This window comes from Triturus cristatus, chromosome 2_2 (genome assembly GCF_964204655.1).
Source record: "Triturus cristatus chromosome 2_2, aTriCri1.1, whole genome shotgun sequence".
NCBI lineage: Eukaryota > Metazoa > Chordata > Amphibia > Caudata > Salamandridae > Triturus > Triturus cristatus.
The window spans coordinates 41,135,947-41,161,258 of record NC_140582.1 but is presented as its reverse complement, the minus strand read 5'-3'; the positions used below and the strand labels follow the sequence as shown (position 1 = coordinate 41,161,258).

Here is a 25,312-nt window from a genome sequence, read left to right as displayed (position 1 = left end):
CGCTTTTGGAACATGCTGGGTCATTGAAATGCATGTTGAAATCCCCCAAAATGGTAACGTTGGCAGTATTCAAAAGATACGGTGCGACTCGATCAGGGAAGGAGTCCGCCCATGACCCAGCCAATCCCGGGGGGCGATATAGCAAAATGCCAGAAAAGGTAACCTGAGGACAAATAGTGAGTTTAAATAATGCAGATTCGCATCCACTAAAAGGAAGGTCTTCAAATTTACAAGTATAGCAAGGTTTGACTCATTCCTATCTTTAAGAGGCACCCTCAATGGAGAGAGAGAGATATTATTTCAACTGCAATCAGAGAAACAAACCATACTGCTCATCTTTACAGGCAGGGAGCAGCCAGTCCATAACTTTCAAATGAAAAACGCCCAGACACCCACTCATGCTGTTGACCTGTGACCCCCACTCCTCCTGCTGGATGGCTTGGTCCCCTGTTCATCATGCTGGGTTGCTTCACACCACTTCAGAGTGCCCTGTGGACCTCCGCATGATGCTGCCTTGCGCCTCTCTGCTCCACCGACTGGGTGCTCGTTACCCATTGGCAATACCTGGATGCCCCCTCATTCTGTTGCCTTGCACCACCCTGATCTTCCAGTTGGGCCATTCAGGCCCCTGCTCTCCTCGCCTGGTGCTCTACCACCATTTAGAGTGCCCAGTAGGTCTGCTCTTCTGCTCTCCACAACCTGGTGCTGCATCAGGGCACATAGATTCTGCCCTAAGCCTGTTGGTAAGAGACTGACATTGTCTGGAGCAGATGCAGCAAGCTATGTATCATTCCAGACAGCCCATCGATGGTGTGTGCTCTATATGTTCCTGCTGTAAGGGTATAAAAAAAGGCAGATATTTTGGTGTGTGCGTTATATGTTCCTGCTGTAAGGGTATATAAAAAGGCAGATATTTTCCATCTCTGCACCCAGGGTCTGGGGCAGCAATCCTTTATACAACAGGACTAGCTGAATAATGCTCCAATTCAGGGAAAGTTGTTGATGCATGTTTATAAAGAACCCTACTTCGCAATGCATTATTAGTCCCATCTTTCGATAACTTTATTCTTCTCTTTGACCACGTACAGCGCTGTGCTGTCTTTTGGATAGGTTTGTGCTATAGAATTACCATATACATACATAAACCTGCATGTGATGTGCTGATGGAACAATCCAAGCACTCAAGTAATGTCATGAAAGAATGGCTGCTCTGCTGTCCTACTGCAATGGGTTTTACACAGGTATGGGCAAATCATTCACTGACAGTTTATGAAAGGCAAGGACAGTGCAAACATGACTTTAATACCACTGTTGCCTAATCAAATATGCCATTAAGAAGAAAAATGCCTTTCAAACGTGCAAGGCTGGTACATATTTGCCGGCGTGCCAAATCGTATGGTGGCCCTGTGTGTCACACAATATTAGCTCTCTCCACCTGATCACCTAGTGAAGAGCCAACATCACATGGCAAAAAGATGGTGATCTGGAATCCCTACATTAAGTAAGTTTCCACCTCATCAGCTGAGGCTCTGTGCTTTTGCAAAATCCCTTATGGGCTTTGCATCCTCTTTAGGATATGGGATGTATTTTGAATTGTTTATTTAGGCATGAGATTAGGCTGAGCAAGCCACTACAGATCCTAAGCCCTGCTCACTCGTCCTTGCCTTGCCCAATCAATTGATCCTTCATGAATTGTCAGCCAGATACTGTCACTAAACCATGCCCCTCTCCATGGCCATGTCACTTTACCACTCTTTAGATGGTGACAGGCTTAACATCCTGCCCCTTAAGATCTCACCTCCTTTCCCGCATACCGAAAACGTCTTCAAGGTTGGCAAATTGTTTATCTTTCATATCTTTTACTATTACTGGCTGCTGGAGTGCCTTACTTCCTTCTCTCGCCCTCACTGCATTCCTCTATTCTCACTACATGTCTTATGTCCTGCGTTGCTTTGTGCTTTCTACGTTTTATTTTCTCCCTGTGACCACGCATTTTATTTCCTCTTCTACCTCCCAGTCTTACTTCCTTCTTCTCTTCTGAATTCCCCCTTCCTCTCTTACTCCCTCGTATCTCGATGGTTTGCTACCTCATCTCATCCAATTTTGTATTTCCTCTGCTACTTTTCTGTCTTACTTCTTTCTTCCTATCTGAATTCCCCCATCTTTCACTCCCTTGTCTCTTGGTGACTTACTTCCTCATCTCATCTAACTTTATTCTATATTCTATTTCCCCCTTTTCTCTCTCTCTCACTGCCTTATTCGTTCCTCTCCCTTTCTTGTCCCCTTAGACTATCACACATCATCTTACTTTTTCTTCTATTCATGCATGTCTTACTTATTCCTCTTTCCCTGTCTTATTTTATCTTCTCTGGTCCTCCTTAATTTATTTCCTCTTCTTTCATTACCTACTGCCCTTCTAACTGTCTTCCTCCACTCCTTACATCATCTTCTAGAGCTCCCTTCATTACCTTTTTCTCTGCTTTCACTTGGTCATCTCCCCCCTGCTTCCTTTATTTCTCCTCAGAACATGGCTAATGTCCGTCTGTCTTCCTGACTGATTTTTACTGCCTCTGTCTTATTTCTCCCCTCCCTGAATGTCTCAGTTCATGCCTCTCCCTTTCTCTTCTCAATTCCTTACTTTATCCCAACTCCTTGCCTGACGTCATCCCATGCTCCTACTCGAATTCTGCCTTTCCCCTACATTATTTCCTGCTGTACTTCCTACTCTCCCCCTACTTTTGTCCCACCTGTATTTCCTCCTATCTCTCAGGGCTGTCATCCTGGCGCTCTCCCTCTCTCTCATACACATACACTGTCTTACTTTCCCTTTTCTTGCTGTAGGTTTTACTTCTTCTTGTCTCCAAGCTTTCTTTCAGCCACTCTACTCCTCTCTCTCTTATTTCTTCCTCACTCCTTGTGTTCCTTGTGTTCCTTGCATTCCATGCGGTCCCTGCTACTCCCATCATTTATTATTGACATAATCCCTTCCTGCCATGCCTTACTTCCTCCTCCCCTACACCTCTTCTCTCTCCCTCCCTTGTTTCCTCCTCTTTCCATACATGCTTCCCTCTCCACTCACATACCTTCTCCATTCTCTCCCTCTTTGTCTTTCTTCCTCTCTCGCTCTCCATGTTTTACAACCTCCTCAATCCCTGACTTCTGTTCTCCATCCTCTCTTTTCTTCCGTCTTTCCATTCTGTCCTGTCTGGCACTTTGCAGGTATACTGGGGATCCATAGCTTGGATTGTGGTTGACACTGTGACAAGCAGTCCACCTATCATGGAAATGGCAGTGCTTTAAAGGTCACATAAAGAGGTCCTTGTGATTTTTCCAGGCGGAAGAGGTCCATCACTTGGCTCCATGGATAACTTATCACCTATAGTACATTTAGCACAGAGCTGGAGTTCAGTCAAAGTGTGATCTTGGACCCTGGTGGCTGAACACTTAGCTCCGACAGTGGGGTCGATGGGGGTTTTAGGATTATCTGAGTGAGCTAACATTGGCACATGGTGTGCAATCTTCTACAAAAAGGTGCTCTCTCTTTCTGTGTCACTCTGTATCATCACCTATGTTGATCTCTTCTGCAAACTGAATGTCTCTTAAGATATCTGTGTGATAAGGTGCAGGCCAGAAATCCATATCATGACAGAGCAATCTCAATCTTTTCTCCTTCCATGTTTGATGTCATTAGAAACAGTATACTGGGCTATTATGTTGCCAGCATTTTTACTGCATCTCCCACTGTTGGAAGTGCATCACAGGACTTTGTAATAAACAATTTGTATTCACAGTGGTTGACAAAGGAACAAAATGGGGATATTAAATGTTACCAAAGGAACACATTGCTACCAAGACACCAGAAAGCCTCTATTTAAATATTGGTTTTAATTAATTGAATGTGCTGTGTTATCCTCTGAAGCAAACCCCTCTATTTTCTGTGGGTAGTTCCGGTACCTAGTAACATTGGTAGCAGTTATATCTAAGTGCTTAAATTGGGCCATATATAGCTAACATCAGGGGTGCGACCAGGGGCATAGCTTAGTCAGTAAGATTTGGGGGGGCGAGCTTCAGATTTTCCAACAATTACGCTGACATGTAATGTCAAAATACATTATACGCCAAGCAGGGCACATGAGAGGGGTAAAGTTACAATGGAAAGGGAGATGAATGCGGATTGGAAGGGGTACTATCTGAGAGAAAACATCATATTTTGCAAAATACCCAACAGTTTTAAAGAATTTCAGAGTAGAGAGGGAGTGAGTGAGTGTTTTTTGTTTTTCGCACATATTTCTGTAAAAGTTCCTTGGGAAATCTGACAGACACCTCACCATATCCGACTGAAAGCACCCCTACCCAACAATTGTCTTGAAAATACATTTATTAGGGGTGTGTTACATCCCAAACACCCCCCTGAAGCTATGCCCCTGGGTTCAACAAGCTTACTGGCCTGTTGAACCCAGGGGCATACCAAAATACCAAATACCATACCAAAGTTTGGTATCCACAACAAAATCCGGCAATTTGGCTCCCTTTGAGGGTAACAGATTGTAAGTCCCAGTTTCACATAGATTAACTGTTATCTATAGATAGACCGGACTAATGGAAGGACAACCCTGTTCCAATTGCTTTAATGATGCGTCTTTTGGACCATTAGAGTGTATCTCATACCAGAAAGTCTGCATGCTTTGTTAACTGTGTTCTGCACCAATAGAATCGAGGAAGAAAGTGCCTATTGATGTATGGTGTCATTTTGGTTTTGATCATACCATATGCTTGTGTTCTTTCTTGAGGAAGTCCAGTTACAGTGGGCCGAAGTGTCTCTACTGTTGTAGCGTTGCTAGACCTATAACATATTGTTTCTCTTTTCTTCTTCTATTATGTGTACCGCTCTCTTGGTTCTCTGATGGATCTTGTTTTGAGCAAAGAGAGGTTAGATATAAAGGGTCCCAACAGTCATCCAGTTAGGACCAGAAATTGGATAACTGGACTACAAGCTAGAAATCAGATTAATGTAAATTACTCTCAGAACAATGCAATAAAGGTATAGGATTATCACTGCAAGCCCAAATCCCCAAAAGAAATGTAGGTGAGATAAAATCTTATACACCAAAAGCTCAATTAAAGGTATGCAGAATATTAGCATTAGAATTTGATGCTCTGAGATCTCCCAAATATGATCTCGCCTGATCATTGGTAAACCCAAATTAAGAATGCACATTCATTTGGATAAAAATAAATCCTGATAACTGAGTGAATATGGTAATTTACTTTAGTTTATTAAATTTAAAGAAAGACAAATGCATCAGTAAATTTGCATCATGTTTTAAGACGACTTGGTCAAAATCTAATAAAATACTAAAGCTCAAGAATTCAGGAAGGAACATGAGACATGCCAATTCAAGCAGTCTCCCGAGAAGGAAGAGACCACTAAGTGTATTTAGCACATGTGTCGGTTCGGAAAAGAAGCCAGGTGAGTCCACATCAGGCAAGTCAAAGTTGCCAAGAATGATCCGCAAAATCTCCTTCCTCAGGATTCTTTTGCCTCAGTAGATGTCCAAAAGTAAAGAAATAACCAGCAGCCCATCCGTCACCAACCAGTCCAAAAAGTTGTCTGATCATTAAATCGGGCAATATTATATTCTTTTAACTCCGGGGGTGACACCTCCTGAAGTCATCTCATCTGATCAGACTACTCAGTTCATTGGTCAGCTCATATAGGATGAGTGTCAGGCAACATAAAGAAGACACAAAGTGTAGAGAAATAGGTGTGCCAGTGACACAGTCCTTAAATAATCCAGAATGTGAAACATTGGAACAATGCTCCTTTAGCAAGAGCACATAAGCAAGTTCAAGAGGACAGTTTCCCATGCAGATATTCTGGACTGTTGTGAAAAATGTAGCAAAGTACCTTGTACAGTACATGATAACTCAGGTACGAAAACACTTTTTCACATTATTGGCTATATTGAAAAATTCTGTCATGAGTAATGGATTCAGCAAGTTAAGAAACTTCAAGAATGCAGTCAGGCCCACCTTCATTTGAGCTAATATGACAGAAAATTTATAATGATTAAACATACATTCATAGGAAATATTAAGACGTTATGATGATAGTATCACACTGATGCACTTGAATTAGTATGGTTACAAGTACCATGTGTCAGTATGGTACACTGGTACACTACTACTTTTCGATTGTACCAACATATAAATATATTTCATAACATAAATTCTGAATTTCGTTTTAGGCAAATAGCCTTAGTATATATGTGGAATGCAATCTCTGAAGGTTTCACAGATGTATTTTTAATTAGGAACGTATAACACATATTTTCTTTTAGCATTTCGGGGGCACATGTTTATACACAAGTGATAAGATTTTAGTAAAATATCATAATCAGGTTTAATCATAATTTCTGATTAATTCTCATAAGTTATATGCAAGTAAATGATAATAAAGAATAATTTGAAGATACGTTCCATAACGTGAGAGCTCACTTTTTACATATTTCTAGCACACGAAAATGAAATATAGTATTTTGTCAATTAGTAAATCACAGTCTTTATTATTTACACAAATAATATCATCTAAGCTACATCTTTTCTGCATACTTTTATGATGCAGTAACTCAAATTTCTCTTTTTTTAATGTTTTTTAAATGTGTAGTTGATGCATGTGCATTATTTTTCTCTCAGAAGTGTCATAATTGATTTCTCATGTCATTAAAACTTTACATTTAGTTTCCTCTCCAACACTACATAACAAGCTGATTCCCAATTCTGTATTGAACTAGTCACCAAGATTCATTCATAAGAATTGTTGAATTGTCTAGAAATCGTTGAGTCTTGTGCACAATTTCCAGGAATTGAGGAACTATCTCTGAGTGTACTATGAACACTTACAATAGGCAAACTACCCGCTGCCCCCCATGAACTTGATACAAGGATTGTGAAATTAAAAATGTAATGGTCATGCAAATATTTTTCTTATGTGTTAAAATAAATACACAAATGCTAACTTGTATTCATCCTCTCTGTCCTGATGATCATATTAGTTTTGTGGTGATACCTATTGATCAATATATATATTAAGTATGTGATGTGATTACACACAGTAGTGATTTGCTTCCAGTAGTGAGTAATCTCTCTATTGTTGATTCTGGCAAGTTTAAAAAAAATAATTAATCCTAATTGAGAACACACTTTTAGTAACACATTCATAGCCCAAGTTCACATTGTAATTTGGGCACTCCCTTATAACCTGCATACCATTCATGTAAAGCACAGCTGACACCTATGTCACATTGGCATTGAAGTGCACACACTCATTCACTGGTCATTTTCTACACAAAAGCAAACATTACAATAGAGGTAATTTCCAGAGTCCCTTGTAGCCTTTGGATCCTTTCTGGGTATTCCAGTGTGTTTTCAGTTGTTCTTCCTTGAATACACTTTGCTTGTTTGCTCAAAGTATGATTAAAACACTTACCATTTATCGAATAAGACAAAGAATTACTTCTGTAAAACAATCCTTGGCAATACAATTAAGTCAGTCAAATGTCTGCAATACTTATCACATTATAGCTAGACCTATTGGCTTTGTCGATGATTCTTAGTAAATGCTTATTCTTTCGCATTGGCTTATGAGAGTTTCCATTGTAAGCCCATGCATCTCCAGCTCATGCCATGGATGACTACAATATGCCAAGAATTCATACCATTTTGCCAAGACCATCATTAGGCCAAAGGTGAACACTTCCTGGATGCCAACAATTAGCAATAATTTTGAAATCTCCTGCCATAGTCAGAGACACATAGAAAAAACACAGATTAGATAAAGTCAAACTGTTTACCATCAATGTTTGCAAATATTAGTAACACCAAATAAAAGTGCTGCAGAACAGCATGAGTAAAATAATGACATCCTATACTACAAGAAAAACAACCTTCATACAAGGGCTAAATGTATATAAGGGTGAATAAATCATACAAAAACATAAGCACACACAGCTTAAGCAGACACCGACCAGCGCGCGTGCGAGCACACACACACACACACACATACACACACACACCCAGACACCCACACATTCATATACTCTCAATCTCTCTCTCTCTCTCTCTCTCTCTCTCTCTCTGTCTCTCACACACACACACACACACACACACACACAGGCACACACACAAGACTTGTTCATACTTATCCACATCTATATCTGACTGCCTTCTGAAGGATTCTTCTTAGCAGGCCTCCAGTTACCATTGGGTTCCCTTCTGAGTCCTGTTCCCGCTGTATGGTGTTCTCTGCACTATTAATTAAGGGGTAATAGACAGAGCAGTTTATGATTCATTGCCATGCATTGTCATTCACACTGCAAGTGAAACACAACCTTTCCATTGGTTAGTGGATGCTGGGATACAGCACTCACACGGAGAGGTATAGCCCCAATTTTTGGTCACACCCAGTGCCATGTTTGGGATTTAGAAGGCCTAGGCAAGAAACATTTTTGGAGTTCCTATTTGGAACAATCTTTAGTTTTATCACACATTTTCTGGAAATCAATTCCCTATAATGCCGAACAATATTATACAATGGAGGTAGAGATATAGAAATGAACAGAAGTGAGTTAGACAGAAAAGGTACTTTCCCAAGTGGCCCCTTGGAATGTAGAGGCCCTGGGCAATTGCCTGCTTTGCCCACACCTTACAGCGTCTCTGGTCCAACTCCTCTAAGAGCAGTCTTCATCCGCACTCATAGGCACTGGAAGTAGGGGTGCTTTGGGTGTTACCGCATCCCCCACAATAACTATGCTGAAGTTCAAAAAGTGAATGAGCAGTAAAGATCCCTTTAAATTTTGTTCCTATTTTGTCATATTTGGTCAAATGTCGGACTATGTCATCTGACAAATTGCTGCTTGGTCTTTTATTAGGGGGGGGGGGTGTTTACTTATTTCTGTAGCTGAAAAGTTACAGGAATTTGGACTGTTCGACAGTCTTTTGCTGTGGTACATGGAGGCTAAAAGGTAAAGCTGAAGGTTGCCAGTTATTTTTCTAATGTAAAACAAAACTAAAATACCTGTAAATGAACTTTACACATATTTCAACAAAATATTTCAGTGGTTAAGAAAGCACAAGTAAAGCATAGTTTTGGATGGAATTCTAAAGTGTGAGGAACAGAAAGATTTCAGATGGATCAAAACACATCAAGACATATTACTTGGTGGTGTGGAAATGATAAATATTTGCAGAACCCCAATTTCCACACATTTGTGTGCAATATGTTTGTATCAGTAAAACCACACGTCACTGCGAATTGTGTATCCATTTCAATGGAATAAATGCTGTCTGTGAATGACAGTGTGCTACCCCACCATATTTAGTGATATTTATGCAAAATGCGCCACTGGCTATATACCACATCTTTTCCACTCTCCTGCTGAATGGGTGTGGCTCTTTTGCTATACTTGTTCTTTGATAAACACTTAGGGCAAGACTTACTAAGCCCTTGTGCAAGGCAACACAAGGACATAAATGAGATTTACTAAGCCACGCAAAGCCACCTTGCATGGCTCTGCATGGTGTAGGAATCCAGAGTAACGCAAGTTAGTGCAAATTACTGCCATGTGTTACTCTGCAGTAGAGTAGAGCATGGATGTTTCCATGACTTCACCCATAGATTTTTTCACAAACCAAGATTTACTGAGGGTAGTGAAACTGGAATGCATTAAAATGGTACGCTTTGCAACAGAGGAATAACAAAGAGAAATCTTTTCACTTCTCGTTATTTTTGCTCTATTCACTTGCTGCATTCTGCAGCACACATAGAAAGAGGAATATGCCTCTACGGACTGTTTTTGTGCAGGAAGGAGTCCCTTTGTACACAAAAACAATCCTGCCTGTATGACAGCCCCCCTGCAAGGATGTCTACGTTGGCACTAGGCAGCACTCAGTGCATCAGGGCAGGGAGAGAGCAGTAATGTATCATATCTTAGTAGTTACGGTACAGTCCTGCTCTCTCCCTGTCACAAAGCGCAGCAAGTTGCCTTGTTGCATTACGTGACATTTTTATAAATCTGCCCCTTGAATTTTTTACATACCTATGGCTCCAGTTATGTAACACTGATAGCAGCACCCCCAAATTGTTTTCCCGCACCACTGAGGGATAAAGACAATTCCAAGTGTTTCCCAAAAAACAAGTATAGCCAGTATGCCACGTCCATTCAGCACTAGAGTGGTAAAGGTGTGGTGAGTTATGATGTACACTGTTGCAAATATACAACTAAAATTTAAAGACAACCCATTTTCCATTGAAAACTTTTTTGTACTAACATGCACTTTTACTGATGAACCTATATAAAACACAAATGATAATGTGTGGAAATTTGGTTTCTGCATATATTTTTCATTTGCACATCACAAAGTAAGGGTCTTGATTTACTTTGATCCTGTTAAAATCTTTGTGCCTATCACATTTCAAATTACAACACAAACTGCTTCATTTGTGCTTCACTGACTGTTGAAATAGTTTGAAATGTTGTGCAGTTCATTTAAAAGTATTTAAATGTTGTCTGTTACACAACAGCTGACATCCTATAGCCTTTCCTTTCACAATCCCTGTGCCCTAGCAACATTGTCTGATAGTTCACTTTACAAAATCCTCTAAATTTACAGTCAGAGAAAGGAAAGGAAACTCTTGTCTTCCTGTTCAGAAGAAATAGAATTACATTTGACCTCTGTCTGACTGCACAGGCAATGTGACAAGAACAAACAAGATATAAAGGCATCTTTATTGCTCGTTCACCTTCTGAACTTCAGCATAATTATTTTGGTGGTGCTGCAGGAGCCACATCACCCCTACGTCCAGTGTCTATGTAGTCCCTATGACTTCAGTGAAGTGACATTGAGGGCAGCACCCCCACTCTGATACGTGTTGCTGCACCCCTGGTTCTGGATGCTCCAATCCAGTGGCGTCACTGGGGGGGGGGCGGACCGCACCGGGTGACACCATCACATGGGGTGACACCGACGCCGCCACCACGCCGGCAGAGGACGAGCTGCTCTGGACATCTGCGTTCATCACAAAGTCCTGCACAAAGTGTCTGTAATCAATTGAAAACATACACTTGAGGCAAAGTTAGTGAACCGTGAAAAGAGAAGAAAGGAGGTAAGCAAGGGGGGGGGGGGGTGCTGTGGAGGCAGACAGAGACCGCAGCAAAACCACTCTACAGCAAAGAAGGCTGAGGCGCCCTCTGCTGGCGACACAATGTACAACAGGCCATGCACACGATTATTACAATATTGTCCCTTACAAACATGGAAAAACAATAGACAACCTCGTTGAACACTTTCCTTATAGTGCTTAATAGGAATAAAATATGTTTCAGAGCGCTCCAATATATCATCATCAAAAAGGGCATGCAGACACTTAGGCAACCTCAGAATTCATTTGAGGGGGCAAAGCTACAATTCCAGATTTGCGATTTTACACAAAGCAATTTAGCCAGCAAAACAATTGTCACCCCTAATGGCCAAACCACTGTCCTAATATGTCCAAATTACTGAATATCTGAGCAGTGCGGCGTTCGAAGGGAAGGGAGAAGCGCGGGGTCATAGAATGGGCAGGGATGGGGGTGGCAGGAAGTCTGGCCTGGGCTTCTGTGGGTGAGCTGTGCAGGGTCTAGGAGGGAGCAGCTCAAGAGAGATGAGCACAGGATTTAATGTGGGAATATTGCACCCTGTCCTGGGGTGACACCATGAGTTACCGGGGCCGCACAGGGTGACACCAACCCTAGTGACGCCGCTGCTCCAATCACAAGAAGCAAGCCCTCAGTCACTTTTTTAGATCTGCTTGTCAGTCATGAGAATGTAAATGATGACCCCTGAAGATGCGAGTAGTTGTTAAGAAACTGCTGCAAGAACTAAAGCCATGCAGACTTTTGTTGTATCTAATTTGTGATTGTACTGCACAGTGCTCTAGAAGCATTTCAATGTTCTCTTGATTAATTCACGAATATCTGTCTTCTTCCAGGAATCTGGACCATCAAGTTCTGGGACTTGTCCAGTAAACAATGTAAGTTTATGCATGTTCATGAGGCTCTGAACCCTTTGCCGTGTAACAAGGCTGCATATGTTTCATGTAGAATGATTTAGGCATTAATGGTCATTGAACGAATGAACGTGGGGCAGTTTGTCCTCATGAGTCCTCGTAAATTCAATCACGCTGACAGATTATCCTGTTTAAATCGAAATAAAAACTTAAATATTCCGGAAGAACAGACTGAAAGTAAACGTAGCCAAAACATTTTATTGCTTTGTCACCATCAGTCTGTCGCAAGGTAGAGAGCAGCAAGGACACAATAGGGGCTTTATTTTAAGTCACACAAATGCCTTAAACGACCCAGATGCATTTGTAAGTAACTCACCCAGGACAGGCTTTTTCTTTGGATTCGGGAATTTGTATTCGTGTGGTAAAATAACTTAGATTTCATTATAATGATCTAATTACAAATTAACATTTGTGATCCGAGTATAAATATCTGTATTCAATAACAACAATCTGCATTAAAATGAGATCTAGATTCGAATATAAAGATTTTACTTCGAATATTATGTCTTATAATTGCATATTATGATCCAGATTAAACTATAGGCATCTGTATTATGAGATAATAATGTGGGTTTCGATATTATGATCTAGATTAAAATATGTCTCTGAATTAGAATATAATAAACTTTACTAGAATATTATTTGGATTAGAATCTATTGATGTGTAATACAAAATGGTAATGGCGATCAGCACACAGTAATGAACAATATAAAAAACATATAACATATTGGATTAGAATTTACTGATGTGTAATACAAAATTGTAATAGAGATGCTGCCACTACAATGTACAATATAAGGAACATAACAAACTGGATTAGAATCTACTGTCATGTAATTCAAAATGGTAATGGAGATGCTGCCACTACAATGTACAATATAAGAAATATATAACAAACTGGATTAGAATCTACTGATGTGTAACACAAATTGGAAATAATGATGAGGCCACAGTAATAAACAATATAAGAAACATATAATAAACTGGAGTAGACATACTGATGTGTAACACAAAATGGTAATTGAGATTAGGCCACAGTAATGAACAATATAAGAAACATATAACAAACTGGATTAGAATCTACTGGTGTGTAACACAAAATGGTAATAAAGATCATGCCACAGTTATGAACAATATAAGAAACATATAACAAACTGGATTAGAATCTACTGTAGTCGTGTGTTTTTGTAGATTGATTCCACAACATTCTGTGATTTCCACGGGATAGAATGCATTTTGTTCTTACTTCTAATAACAACGATGTGAAATGGTCTAGAATGGATAAAGAGGGGTTCTCCCCACAGCTTTTATCCCCTTTCCTGCCTTTGCTGAGAGCTGTGGTATCAGAGTTCCAGAACCTTGATGGATTTGAACTGTAAAGTTATTGTATATCCAAAAGAAAACATTATGGATTACATATGTTTGCTAAGATATAAAATGATGCTCTTCCTATATTTAGTTTGAATGTAAGGGGCACATTTATCAAGTTTTCAAGTTAGTGTAACTCAGCAAGCCACCTGGCTGCACTGCATGAAAGGGTACGAATATGCCATATTTAACATTATTTGGGGCATTCCTGTCCTTTCCTTGCACTGGCACACAATGTGCTGCCTAGAACCAATGAGCCATTGTGCTGTGGTGCAAGAGTACTTGCATTGCAGGCAAGATTGTTTTTGTGTAGGAAGGGATACCTCCTGCACAAAAACAATCCACAGAGGCATTTTCGTCCTTCTATGTCTGCTGCAAAACGGAGCACACTTAGAAAGAGGAAACAACACTTATAAATAAAGATATTTTTCCTCGTTGCACATCACTTGAGGGGCCTTGGCATTTTGGGGCTTTTCCAGAGCTGCCAGTAATGGTAAATCCATGAGTGCCCTAAAATCCAAGGGTGGATGCATGGGAACACAAACTCTCCACCCATGGAATGCACCCCTGGGGAAGATAAACTCAACGCAGCGATTTGTGCTGTGTTGCGTTACTCTAAATTTATCAGACCATTTAGGGCAACGCAAGGTGGCCTTTCATGGCTTGATAAATCTGACTTAGTAGCTTTGTCACCCTTGTGCCCTCTTGCATGTTGCAAGGGTGATGCAACTCAATGATAAATATGCCCCAAGTGTAAGAATTTGGGAATCTAAACTTGCAGATTTATGTGCAACTATTGTGCAAATTGTTGAATAAGAAGAGATCACAAAGAAAGGGAATGTACTGTGAAATAAACTTGAACAAACTTAAAAGCTGTATCTTTTCATAAAGTCAGTGTATCCTTTTATAAACTGGTGGCTTGAGAAGTAAGAGCCTTTGTCCCAATGGTCAAATGTCACATGAACACAGGGGGCTATTTGATCTGCTCTTCATTTTTTTGTGGAACGGATGTCTTAAGAAAGTGGACCAAACTGTTGTTTAGATTCAACCTTTACATCAATTTACTAGTAGAAAACGTAACCTCATTGTTAGCAAACACCATTATGGCACAACCCCACATTTATTGCAGGTTGATCCATTTGACCCATGAAGTCCCATTATAAAGAGGCAGACAATCAAAGCTATTTTAAATGGCATGAAATTCACTTGTCATGCCATTTGAATTCATTTTGCACTTTTTCAAAGTAAAAAATCCTCCAGTACTACTCATGGAGTTGAACACTTACATTTCCAAATATACTCCTGCCTCTCTTTTATGCGTATTTCTACAGAATGCCCGCTTGAAAAGCCAACCGGAGGAAATCCCCTCCCATATATTTTCATGAAATATGGCTGCATGGATGTCTTTTACACCTAATTTGATCCAAAGTCTTTGGACATGTAGTGCACAAATTGGGTCTGAAAACCCATTGAGAAATATTATGGCCAACCTAGAAATTAAATTTCACTCATTTCATAAAACTGCAGAAAGTCAGCATCTACTAAAAGGAACTCAAGTTTACCCAACTGAATATAGCCAGCAGACTGGCATGTTTACCAGCATTTGCCCAATCCAAAAAAGAATCCACATTATCCTAAGGTGCTGAATTGTTGGTCCTCTGTGGGCTCTTACGTGATGTAGAAGCTGATATAAAAATTGTTGAAAATAACTTTTAGGTCCACCTCAGGCTATGCCCCAAAGCTAGAAATGTACAGCTTCCTGTTGAAATACAATAACGCAAGGCTGCCCTGTGCTATGCAGCAACAATAAGTGCATCTGAATGTAGCAAGTTGATTGACATCAGTTGGGCATAGTTGGCAAATTTGTTGGACATCATTACCAAATTTCTTTAGGACTATCAATAATAATTGATTAAAGGCAGAAATCCCTCACTAAAGTGTGAAAAAAACCTTTATCAGAGAATTTTGCAAAATTATTGTGTTTCACATGGAAGACTCATTTACAAAATATACACAGAGGCAAGCCCGTCTGCGCCCGTCCGCGCCCCGTCCGCGCCAAGCGCCATAAACGCTGCCAGTTTAAACTCAGCTCGACTTTACTATTCAAGGGAGGCCCTACTTAATATTGGTAATGGAAAGGTGGGGGTTCCACCGCAGGCTCTGACCTGCGGGTTGGTAAGCAGCAGATCATTGATAAAACATCACCAGGAAATCTATGACCTGCTGGAGGACCGAGACCTGGACCTACTATTCATTACGGAAACCTGGATCACCCCGGACTCCTTGGTGGGGTTGGGATTTTCATGCCCAGCAGGCTATAAAATCCTCCAGAAACCACGCTCGACGGGGAGAGGAGGGGGGGTAGGGATAATCTTCAAAGACAAATGGGACTGTGTCCCTTTGGCGATAAATGATATACCAGGGTATGAACTCTTGGGTTTCTCTTTACAGGAGCCCAAGGGGAAAATACTGTCAGGCATGGTCTGTTATAGGCCTCCGGGCCTGGACTGTCACCATCAGACCCTGTTGGATACCATTACCACTCTGGCTCTTTCACACTCCAGACTGCTTCTCCTTGGAGATTTCAATCTGTGGGACACAGGGAACTTAGGGAACCACCTGAAGGCTCTGAACCAAACTTGTGAGAACTGCGGTCTGCAGCAGCTTATTCATAAGCCGACTCACAAGGGAGGAAATACGCTTGACTTAGTTTTTGCCAAGCTATCCGATACAGAGGTACTTAGTATTGACCCGCTGAACTGGACTGATCACTTCTTGATCCAGTTCAGGATAACTCTACCGAGAAATAGGCGGACGGGCAGTAATCCAACCACCTATCGGTGGGGGAGAGACTGGGCGAAACTGTCTAAACTTAGCCCAGCCCCCCTACTTTCCTGTCAAACGAACCTCAAACCTGGGGAGACAGTCGAGGCAAGTTACACGAGATATAGTAACTCCATCAATAATGTCCTGGAAGAACATATCCCAAAAAAAAAGCTTAAGATTAGAAACACACCCTCGGCCCCCTGGTTCAATAAGGAGCTGAGAGTGCTACGTGCAGCCCGCCGGCAGTCCGAGAGGAGATGGCGCAGGGCCTACATAAAATCTGATGAAATCGCCTTAAAATCAATTCAAGTTAAATATAAGCAGGCGATTAAGGAAGCAAAGTCCCAATTTTATTAAGTTCTATTCTACAGGCACCCAATGGCTCCAAGGCCCTCTTCAATATTGTAAGAGACCTTGGCAACCCTGGCTGCATGGCCAACAGTATCAAGCCTTCGCAAAACCTGTGTAATGAGGTCGCCACCTTTTTTACTGACAAGGTCACGAGAATTGTTGGAGGCCTTGATTGCAGTATACGGGATATGCCTCCCATCAGTGAGGCTGTCAGTAAGGATGTTTTTCTGAGCCACTTCTCACCTCCCACAGAGGAAAGTTTTAGCACTATAGCTCGGCAAATCTCATCTGGCTCGCCTCTTGACCCCCTTCCTCACAAGATCTGGAAGGAGTTTGGCCCTAAACTATTCCCTGGTCTGCGGCAAATATGTTGCCAATCTTTGAACGAGGGAATAGTACCAGACTGCTGGAAACGGGCGATAGTCACTCCCCTGTTGAAAAAGCCCTCCCTGGACCCCACGCAGCCTGTCAGCTTTCGCCCCATATCTCTATTGCCGTTTCCAGTTAAAATTCTGGAAAAAGTGGTCAGCAAGTCCCTGTCAAACTATCTGGAAGAGAACCAGTTGCTGGACAGGGACCAGTTTGGATTTCGGCCGGGGCATGGAACAGAGACTGCATTGACAACAGTATTGGACAAACTTCGTATGCGAGCCGACAATGGAAAGTCTTCAGTATTGGTACTACTAGACATGTCGGCCGCGTTCGACACGGTTAGTCACACTATACTGTTGTCAAGACTGGAAAGTTGAGGGGTCCAGGGATGTGCCCTAGAATGGATACGTTCCTACTTAGCGGACCGGCAACAGGCAGTTATGATGACACCCTTCATCTCTCCTTGGTCCCCGGTTCCTTTCGGTGTACCTCAGGGCTCGGCAGTCAGTCCGATCCTTTTTAATGTATATCTGGGCCCACTGATCCCCCTCATTAAATCCTTCGGGATCGAAGTGGTCAATTATGCGGACGATATTCAACTGCTCTTCTCCTTTGAAGGTGATGTCGCGGTCCCCATGAGTTCTTTTCAAGAATGCATGGGGCAGGTGGCAGATTGGCTGAAAGCGAACTCCCTACAGCTGACTGCTGAGAAAACGGAGTTGCTGTTCTGTCATGCTGCTAGAATATCCAACCCTCTCCAGGGCGAGTTCAGGCTCCGTCCGGGGGATCCCCCCATAGCAGCAGCTAAAAAAGTTTGCAATCTAGGGGTTATGATGGATGAGAACCTCCAGATGCAAACCCAGGCCAACAAAACGATTAGCACCTGCGTGTCCCTGCTAAGAGCCCTCCGTCAAATTCTTCCACTCCTACCCAGTGAGGCAAGGCCTTTGGTGGTCCAGAGTGTAATTCTAAGTAGATTGGATTATTGTAACTCCTTGTATTTGGGTGCTCCCCAATATATTGTGCAGGGGCTGCAACGAATCCAATCTTCGGCAGCCAAACTGGCACTGAACCGACAACGTGATTCCTCGGCGCAGCAGGCATTACAGGATTTACATTGGCTGCCCGTAAAAGACAGAATCAGCTTTAAATCCCTGGTTCTGGTCCATAAAGCTTTACACAATACAGGGCCGTTACCCTTGCGAGAGCGTTTCTCTTGGTATGAACCTAAAAGACTTCTTCGTTCATCCAATCAAGGACTAGTCTCCATCGCCAAAACTAAACTAGCGAGAATGGGTGGCAGGGCCTTCAGCACGGCAGCCGCATGCCTTTGGAATAAGATCCCTCGAGAACTGAGATTGGCCGGATCCTTGTTGGCCTTCAGAAAGGGCCTCAAGACCTGGCTTTTCGCCAAGAACAGATAGCACCTTCTTCTGTCCAGCTGACTGAACACGTATTATGTTTTTTATCATCTTGTCTCCAAGCGCCAGGATACCCGTTGGGTGACAGCCGCGCTATATAAAAGCAATATACAATACAATACAATACACAGAATGTAGCCTCCTTACTAGGGTGAATCCCAAATACATGTAAAAGGAAAGTCTCACAATTGCCACAGATGGTAGAACCTATATGGACACATGAAGAAAGAAACAAAAGCAGAACCACTGAGGCACTGAACAAATGTCACTTAGGCACAACAGAAGACCAAACGGGCATACTCCATACTCCCACTAAACCTAAAGTAGCATACACAAAGGACCCATATCATCCACATTTGACTGGGACTTCGAAAAGTGGAGATGCCGAAAACTGACCCTACCAAACGTCTGCTTTGAGATGGAGAAGAATACATACCTCAGCACATAAAATAAATTGAATCTGTAACCCTTATGGCGATTGTTGACTGCGTTGAGCTAGGAGCTCTGTAAGTCGACTGTATGGTCGATGTTCTGCTTCTGACTGAATTCACTTCCTAGTTTTGGTCTCCCTTGTAAATTTATTTTTGGAGATGTCAGCTGCAGAAGCGAAAATCTCCTGCAAAAAACTTACATGGCTGCAGACTTTACACTTCTCAATGGGGTCAGGAAAAGGGTAGTATGCCCTTCTGGGATTATGGGCATCTCATAATGAGCCCCAAAGTCTTGTAGTTCTTAGAGTTGAAGTGATAACTGCTTTCCTGCAAAGATATCTATTTTATTGGCAGCCATGATGAATAAGCTGTTGTGGAAGGTGAAACCCTTCTCATGCAGCAACCGCAATTATTCTCAGGGTGAAGCCACAAGCAATCTCTAAATCAACCTGTGTACAACCCTTGGGTATCTTAGCACACAGCAGTTAGGCTTAACTTAGAGACAGTGTGAAAAGTATTTGTGCAACACTTTAAAAAGTAAGACAGCGAAAATACACCACAATAAATCCCACACAAGTTTAAAAAAAAGAGTAATTTTTAATAAATAAAACAATACTGAGACAGCAAAAATCCAATTCGTAGAACCAGACATATGCAGATTTAAAGATTTCCGTAAAAATAGTGCTAAAAAGTACAAAGCGCCAAATGGATATCTGGTTGCGCCGAATATATCACTTTACTACGCGATGTATTACATTGCGTGCTATTACGAGGTTGTTACCATTGTCCCTCTAACCTTGTGACTTGGTCCCGATCTGGCGTGACCGGGAAACAACTTTTGCAATGCGGTCATTACACCGCGATACCTTTACAACGCGGTTGTTACAACAACCGCGTTGTTAGTATGCGATGCATTTACATCGCAAGTCTTTACGACGACTTCCACTAGGGGCCGCGCTGGACTTAGTATTATTTACTATTCCTACTCCAGTTTGCGCAACAGTAGGGAAGGTGTTGGGATTAATTTCCAACACATCCGCGCCCCCTAGTGGAAGTCGTTGTAAAGACATGCAATGTAAATGCATCGTGCACTAACAACGTGGTTGTTGTAACAACCGCGTTGTAAAGGTATTGTGGTGTAATGACCGCTTTGTAAAAGTTGTTTCCTGGTCTCGCCAGATCAGGACAAAGTCACAAGGTTAGGGGGACAATGGTAGAGCATGGCCTGGCTACAGGAACTCAGTTAAGCCCACTGAGCTTAAGTACCTTAAATCCTGGTTTGTGTTAAGTTGCGCAACCAAAGGGATGCGCGGTTTCCAAGGAGCTGAGAGGCTGCAATGCAAAACCTGTCATCGAGGCCGCTTTTGAGGAGAGATGCATACACCTTTGCTGAGGGTGCTTCGTATAGAGGATGTTCCAATGAGGCAAAGGGCTGCAATAGCAGGTGAGTTGCATACAATGGTTCAGATGCACGCAGCAGCGGCAATGCATTGGTTCTGCTCAGGGTTGCGCCGCACAGTACAGGGGATGTGTCAGTTCTGTTTGAGCCACAGAGGCTGATCGAGCACCTTAGGCCCACTTCCAAGGGCCCAGGGCTGGGTTGCACCACTTGGCAGGGTAAACTCACAGATGGCAGAGTACAGGTGCTAGGTTCGAGGTTGCTGGAGCCTTCTGCCCCTGAGGCTTTAGGCAGCAGACTAGCCAATTAGCCCTTGAAGTCACTTTGGGGTCCTGGGTTCAACAGATGCTGGGCCACTCATTCTTACCCAGGTAGAGGGGCAGTTGGCAGCAGGTCAGCACAGCAGTCCTTCAGAGCAGCGGTCCAGTTGGCAGTCCTTTCAGAAGCATAGCAGTCCTTTTTCCTGGCAGAGTATCGAAAGGTCTAGAAGTGTACTGAAAAATTGATCTCTGAGGTTCAATATTTTTGCCTGGTGCCCTTCCACTTGTAGGTGGAAGTAGCTTCTAGAAATTCTATTTGAAGTGTGTCGACTTGCTGTCTTTCATGCCCTGCCTCCTGACTAATGGGTATGCAGTCCTTTGTGTGGAGGAAGGACCCAGCCTATTCAGGTGTAAGTGAGGCTGTGTCCAGCTCCTCCCTCCCATCCTGTAAGCGATGGCCATCCAGGCACACCTAATCTCTGTATTGCGTGTGGCTGTCTAGGAGGAAAACACAAAGCTTAACTGTCAGCTACATCCAGTCATGTGACCCAGAGACAGGCTAAAAGCACTAAGGGGCTCATTAAGATGGCGGATGGACTAGCCATCCTGGAGTAAACTGGGACCGTCCGCCATGCATGCGGCGGTCCCGCACACCGGATCAGGATGCGCCCGCCACCATGGTGGATGGATCCTGCATGTCAACATTGCGGTGGGTGCTGCTGACAGCAGCACCCGCCGCAATGCAAAAATGAAGGTGTTACATTTCACAGAACTATGTGGCAGGCACCACACAGTGCCTGCCACTTGGTGCTGTGAAATATAGGGGGGTACTCCCCAAGTGCACCCTCACCTCCCCCCTACACATGGGGCCCCGCAATGGGCCCCCGTCACCAATCCCCACCAGCCTTTCCATGGCCGCATCGCCGCAATGGAAATGCCGGCTGTAGCCCGCATCATGATTTGGTGGATGGTGCCTGCTACCATATCTGGCCTTATCTGGCCTTGAGGACCGTCTGCCAGGCAATCTGTGAGATTGCTTTTGGCGGACTGGTGGAGGACGGTCTTTGTGTCCGCCACAGTCCTAGCGTGATTCCCTCCGCCATTGTAATGTGTTGGGGGAAAGCGCGATACGATTGCAGAAGGACCGCCACCCCATGGCTGGGGGTGACGGGCCTTCCGCAATCATAATCGCCCCTTTATCTCTAAGGCAGGAAAATATAAATTTTCTAAAAGTGGCATTCTCAAAATTGTAATTTAAAATCTGACTTCATCATCAGAGAGGAATTATCATTTTTCATTACAATTCCAAATACACCAAACATGAACTGGTGACCTGCTCCCATTTGGAAATTACAGCTTATTAAATGTAATAATTAAACTCTAATGTTAGCCTATTGGAGCAGTAGGCCTGCAGTAGTGCCAAAAGGAGTTTTTTTTCTGCTAGGACATGTAAAACTAAAATGTACATGCCCTACTTTTTTAATACACTGCTCCCATGCTTTCTGGGCTGTCCGGGACCTGTGACTTATATGTATTAAAAAAGGAAGGTGTAGGCCTGCAAAAAGATTAACTTTCAATGTCCAAATACATGATAGAATGCACACCATTGTTCTTCATTTATTCAATGTTGCTCTAGGCATGTTTTATTCTCGCGCCCTGTCCCAATAGTACACATGTGTAAATCCCTAAGGTCTGGAGCACAGACCCGGACAGGGGCACAACTGCACCCCAGACGTAAACGATTAACTTTGCCAGGTCAACATGGCATTTTAAAATTGCACATATAGGCTGCAGTGCCAGACCTGAGATGTGTAAAGTGCTGACTAAGTGGGTGGCACCATAAGTGCTGCAGGCTTACTGATACCATTTAATTTACAGGCCCTGGTTACAAGTAGTGCCACTTTCCTAGCAACTTACAAGTAAATAAAATATGGGTACAAGTCAGTTCCACCATGTTTTAAGGGGAGAGCACAAGCACTTTAGCACTGGGTAGCTGGTTAGCTGGTGAAGTGCACAGAGTCCTAAATGCCAATCAATCAATCAATCAATCATGGAACTTATATCGCGCACTACTCACCCGTAAGGGTCTCAAGGCGCTTGGGGAAGGGGGTCTGCTACTGCTCGAACAGCCAGGTCTTGAGCTGTTTCCTGAAGGCCAGGTGGTCCTGGGTCATCCGCAGGTGGACGGGTAGGGAGTTCCAAGTCTTAGCTGCCAGGTAGGAGAATGACCTTCCTCCAGCGGTGGCTCTCTGGATGCGAGGGACGACGGCGAGGGCGAGGTTAGCGGAACGTAGCCGGCGGGTGGGCGTGTAGAAGGTGAGGCGGCTGTTGAGGTACCCTGGGCCTAGGTCGTGGAGGGACTTGTGTGCGTGGGTGAGGAGTCTGAACGTGATCCTCTTGTTGACCGGGAGCCAGTGCAGGTCTCTCAGGTGGCACGAGATGTGGCTGCGTCGGGGGACGTCCAGGATGAGTCGGGCGGAGGCGTTCTGAATTCGCTGAAGTCTTTTCTGAAGCTTGGCCGTAGTACCGGCGTAGAGGGTGTTTCCGTAGTCTAGTCTGCTGGTGACGAGAGCGTGGGTGACCGTCTTCCTGGTCTCGGTTGGGATCCATCGGAAGATCTTTCGGAGCATGCGGAGGTTGTGGAAGCAGGCTGAGGAGACGGCGTTGACTTGTCTGGTCATCGATAGGGAGGAGTCCAGTATGACGCCCAAGTTGCGTGCGTGGTCCGTCGGTTCAGGTGCGGTGCCTAGTGCCGGGGGCCACCAGGAGTCGTCCCATGCGGAGGGTGATGGTCCCAGGATGAGGACTTCTGTCTTGTCCGTGTTCAGTTTCAGGCGGCTGATGTTCATCCATTCAGCGACGTCTGTCATCCCTTCGTGCAGGCTGGCTTTGGCGGTGTCGGGGTCTCTGGTGAGGGAGAGAATTAGCTGGGTGTCATCGGCGTAGGAAATGATGTTGAGGTTGTGTTGGCGTGCGATGGCAGCGAGGGGTTTCATGTAGATGTTGAAGAGAGTGGGGCTGAGCGACGATCCTTGCGGGACGCCGCAGATGACTTCGGTGGCCTCGGAGCGGAACGGAGGGAGGCGTACTCTCTGTGTTCTGCCTGAGAGGTATGAGATGATCCATTCCAGAGCCTTCCCTTGGATGCCGGTGTCGTTGAGGCGTTGGACTAGTGTGCGGTGGCAGACAGTGTCAAATGCTGCGGAGAGGTCTAGGAGGATGAGTGCCGCTGTTTCGCCGTTGTCGAGCAGGGCTCGGATGTCGTCGGTGGCTGCGATGAGGGCGGTCTCGGTGCTGTGGTTGGCTCTGAATCCGGACTGTGATGGGTCGAGGGATCCGTTCGTCTCGAGGAAGGCGGCCAGTTGCTTGTTGACGACCTTCTCGATGACTTTGGCGGGGAAAGGAAGGAGCGAGATGGGGCGGAAGTTCTTGAGGTCGGTCGGGTCCGCTGTTGGTTTCTTCAGCAGAGCGCTGAGTTCGGCGTGCTTCCAGCTCTCCGGGAAAGTTGCTGTGTTGAAGGAGGTGTTGATGATGTCTCGGAGGTGGGGTGCGATGGTAGAGGCTGCCTTGTTGAAAACATGATGGGGGCACGGGTCGGTCGGAGATCCGGAGTGGATGGTGTTCATCATGCGTGACGTGTCTTCGGGGGTCACCTCGGTCCATGTCTGGAGGGTGGCGGCGGGGTGCGAAGGTACGGCAGATGGGTGCGGGGGTGAAATGTCGAAGCTGTTGTGGATGTTGGCGATCTTGCGGTGGAAGTACGAGGCGAGGGAGTCGCAGAGGTCCTGTGAGGGAGTGATGTCGTTGTTGCCGGTGCTGGGGTTGGAGAACTCCTTGACGATGTTGAAGAGCTCCTTGCTGTCGTGGGCGTTCTTGTCCAGTCGTTCCCGCAGAGATTTCTTCTTGGTGGTGCGGATGAGCTGGTGATGTCTGCGAGTGGCGAGTTTCAGTGCTGTTCTGTTGTCGGCGGTCTTGTTGAGGAGCCAGGCCTTCTCGAGGGTGCGGCAGGCCTTCTTGGAGTCCTTAAGTTCGTCGGTGAACCAGGGGGCCTTCTTGCTTCTGGGCCTGGTGAGGGGGTTCTTCAGTGGCGCGAGGTCGTCGGCACAGGAGGTCAGCCACTGCGTGAGGTCGAGGGCAGCTGTGTTAGGGTCCGTGGTCCTGACAGGTGGGCTCTGGCTGAGGGAGGTGGCGAGCTGGTCGGCGGTGATCTTGCTCCAGTTTCTGTGGGGAGCCTGCTTCGGGTGATGGTGGACCGTGTTCTTTCTGAAGCTGAAATGGACGCAGCTGTGGTCGGTCCAGTGAAGTCCGGTGGAGTGGCTGAAGGTGACGTGCTTGCTGGACGAGAAGAGTGGGTCGAGCGTGTGGCCGGCGAAGTGGGTGGGGGTGTTGACCAGTTGCTGAAGTCCGAGGTTGGCGAGGTTATCCAGCAGGGCGGTGGTGTTGCGGTCATTGTTGTTCTCCAGGTGGAAGTTGAGGTCCCCGAGGAGGATGTAGTCGGCGGAGGGGAGGGCGTGAGGGCTGATGAAGTCGGCGATGTCTTCGCAGAACTGTGCGCGTGGTCCCGGGGGTCTGTAGATGAGGGTGCCTCTGAGGGTAGTCTTGGGGTCGGTGTGGATCTGGAAGTGCAGGTATTCGGCGGCGTTGAATACGTCGATGGAGTCAGTCGAGATGCGAATGGTGCTCTTGTGTACGATGGCGATGCCTCCTCCGGTCTGGTTGACGCGATCCTTCCTGATGATCTTGTAGCCGTCCGGGATGGCAATGGCGATGTCGGGGG

The 25,312-nt window shown here is 44.4% G+C and overlaps 1 protein-coding gene across 8 annotated transcripts in view; it reads left to right on the top strand.

Annotated features, from left to right (window-relative positions):
- Window positions 1-25,312, top strand: part of LOC146861800 (uncharacterized) — a 1,595,865-nt gene that overhangs the window by 712,399 nt on the left and 858,154 nt on the right. For all 8 annotated transcript variants that reach the window (XR_014978338.1, XR_014978334.1, XR_014978336.1 and 5 more), the window contains one exon: window positions 12,029-12,070. Coding sequence is in view for 1 of the 8 variants with exons in the window: in XM_085643197.1 (XP_085499323.1) it covers window positions 12,029-12,070 (42 nt within the window). In the remaining 7 variants the exon portion in view is untranslated. The remainder of the gene's footprint in view (window positions 1-12,028; window positions 12,071-25,312) is intronic.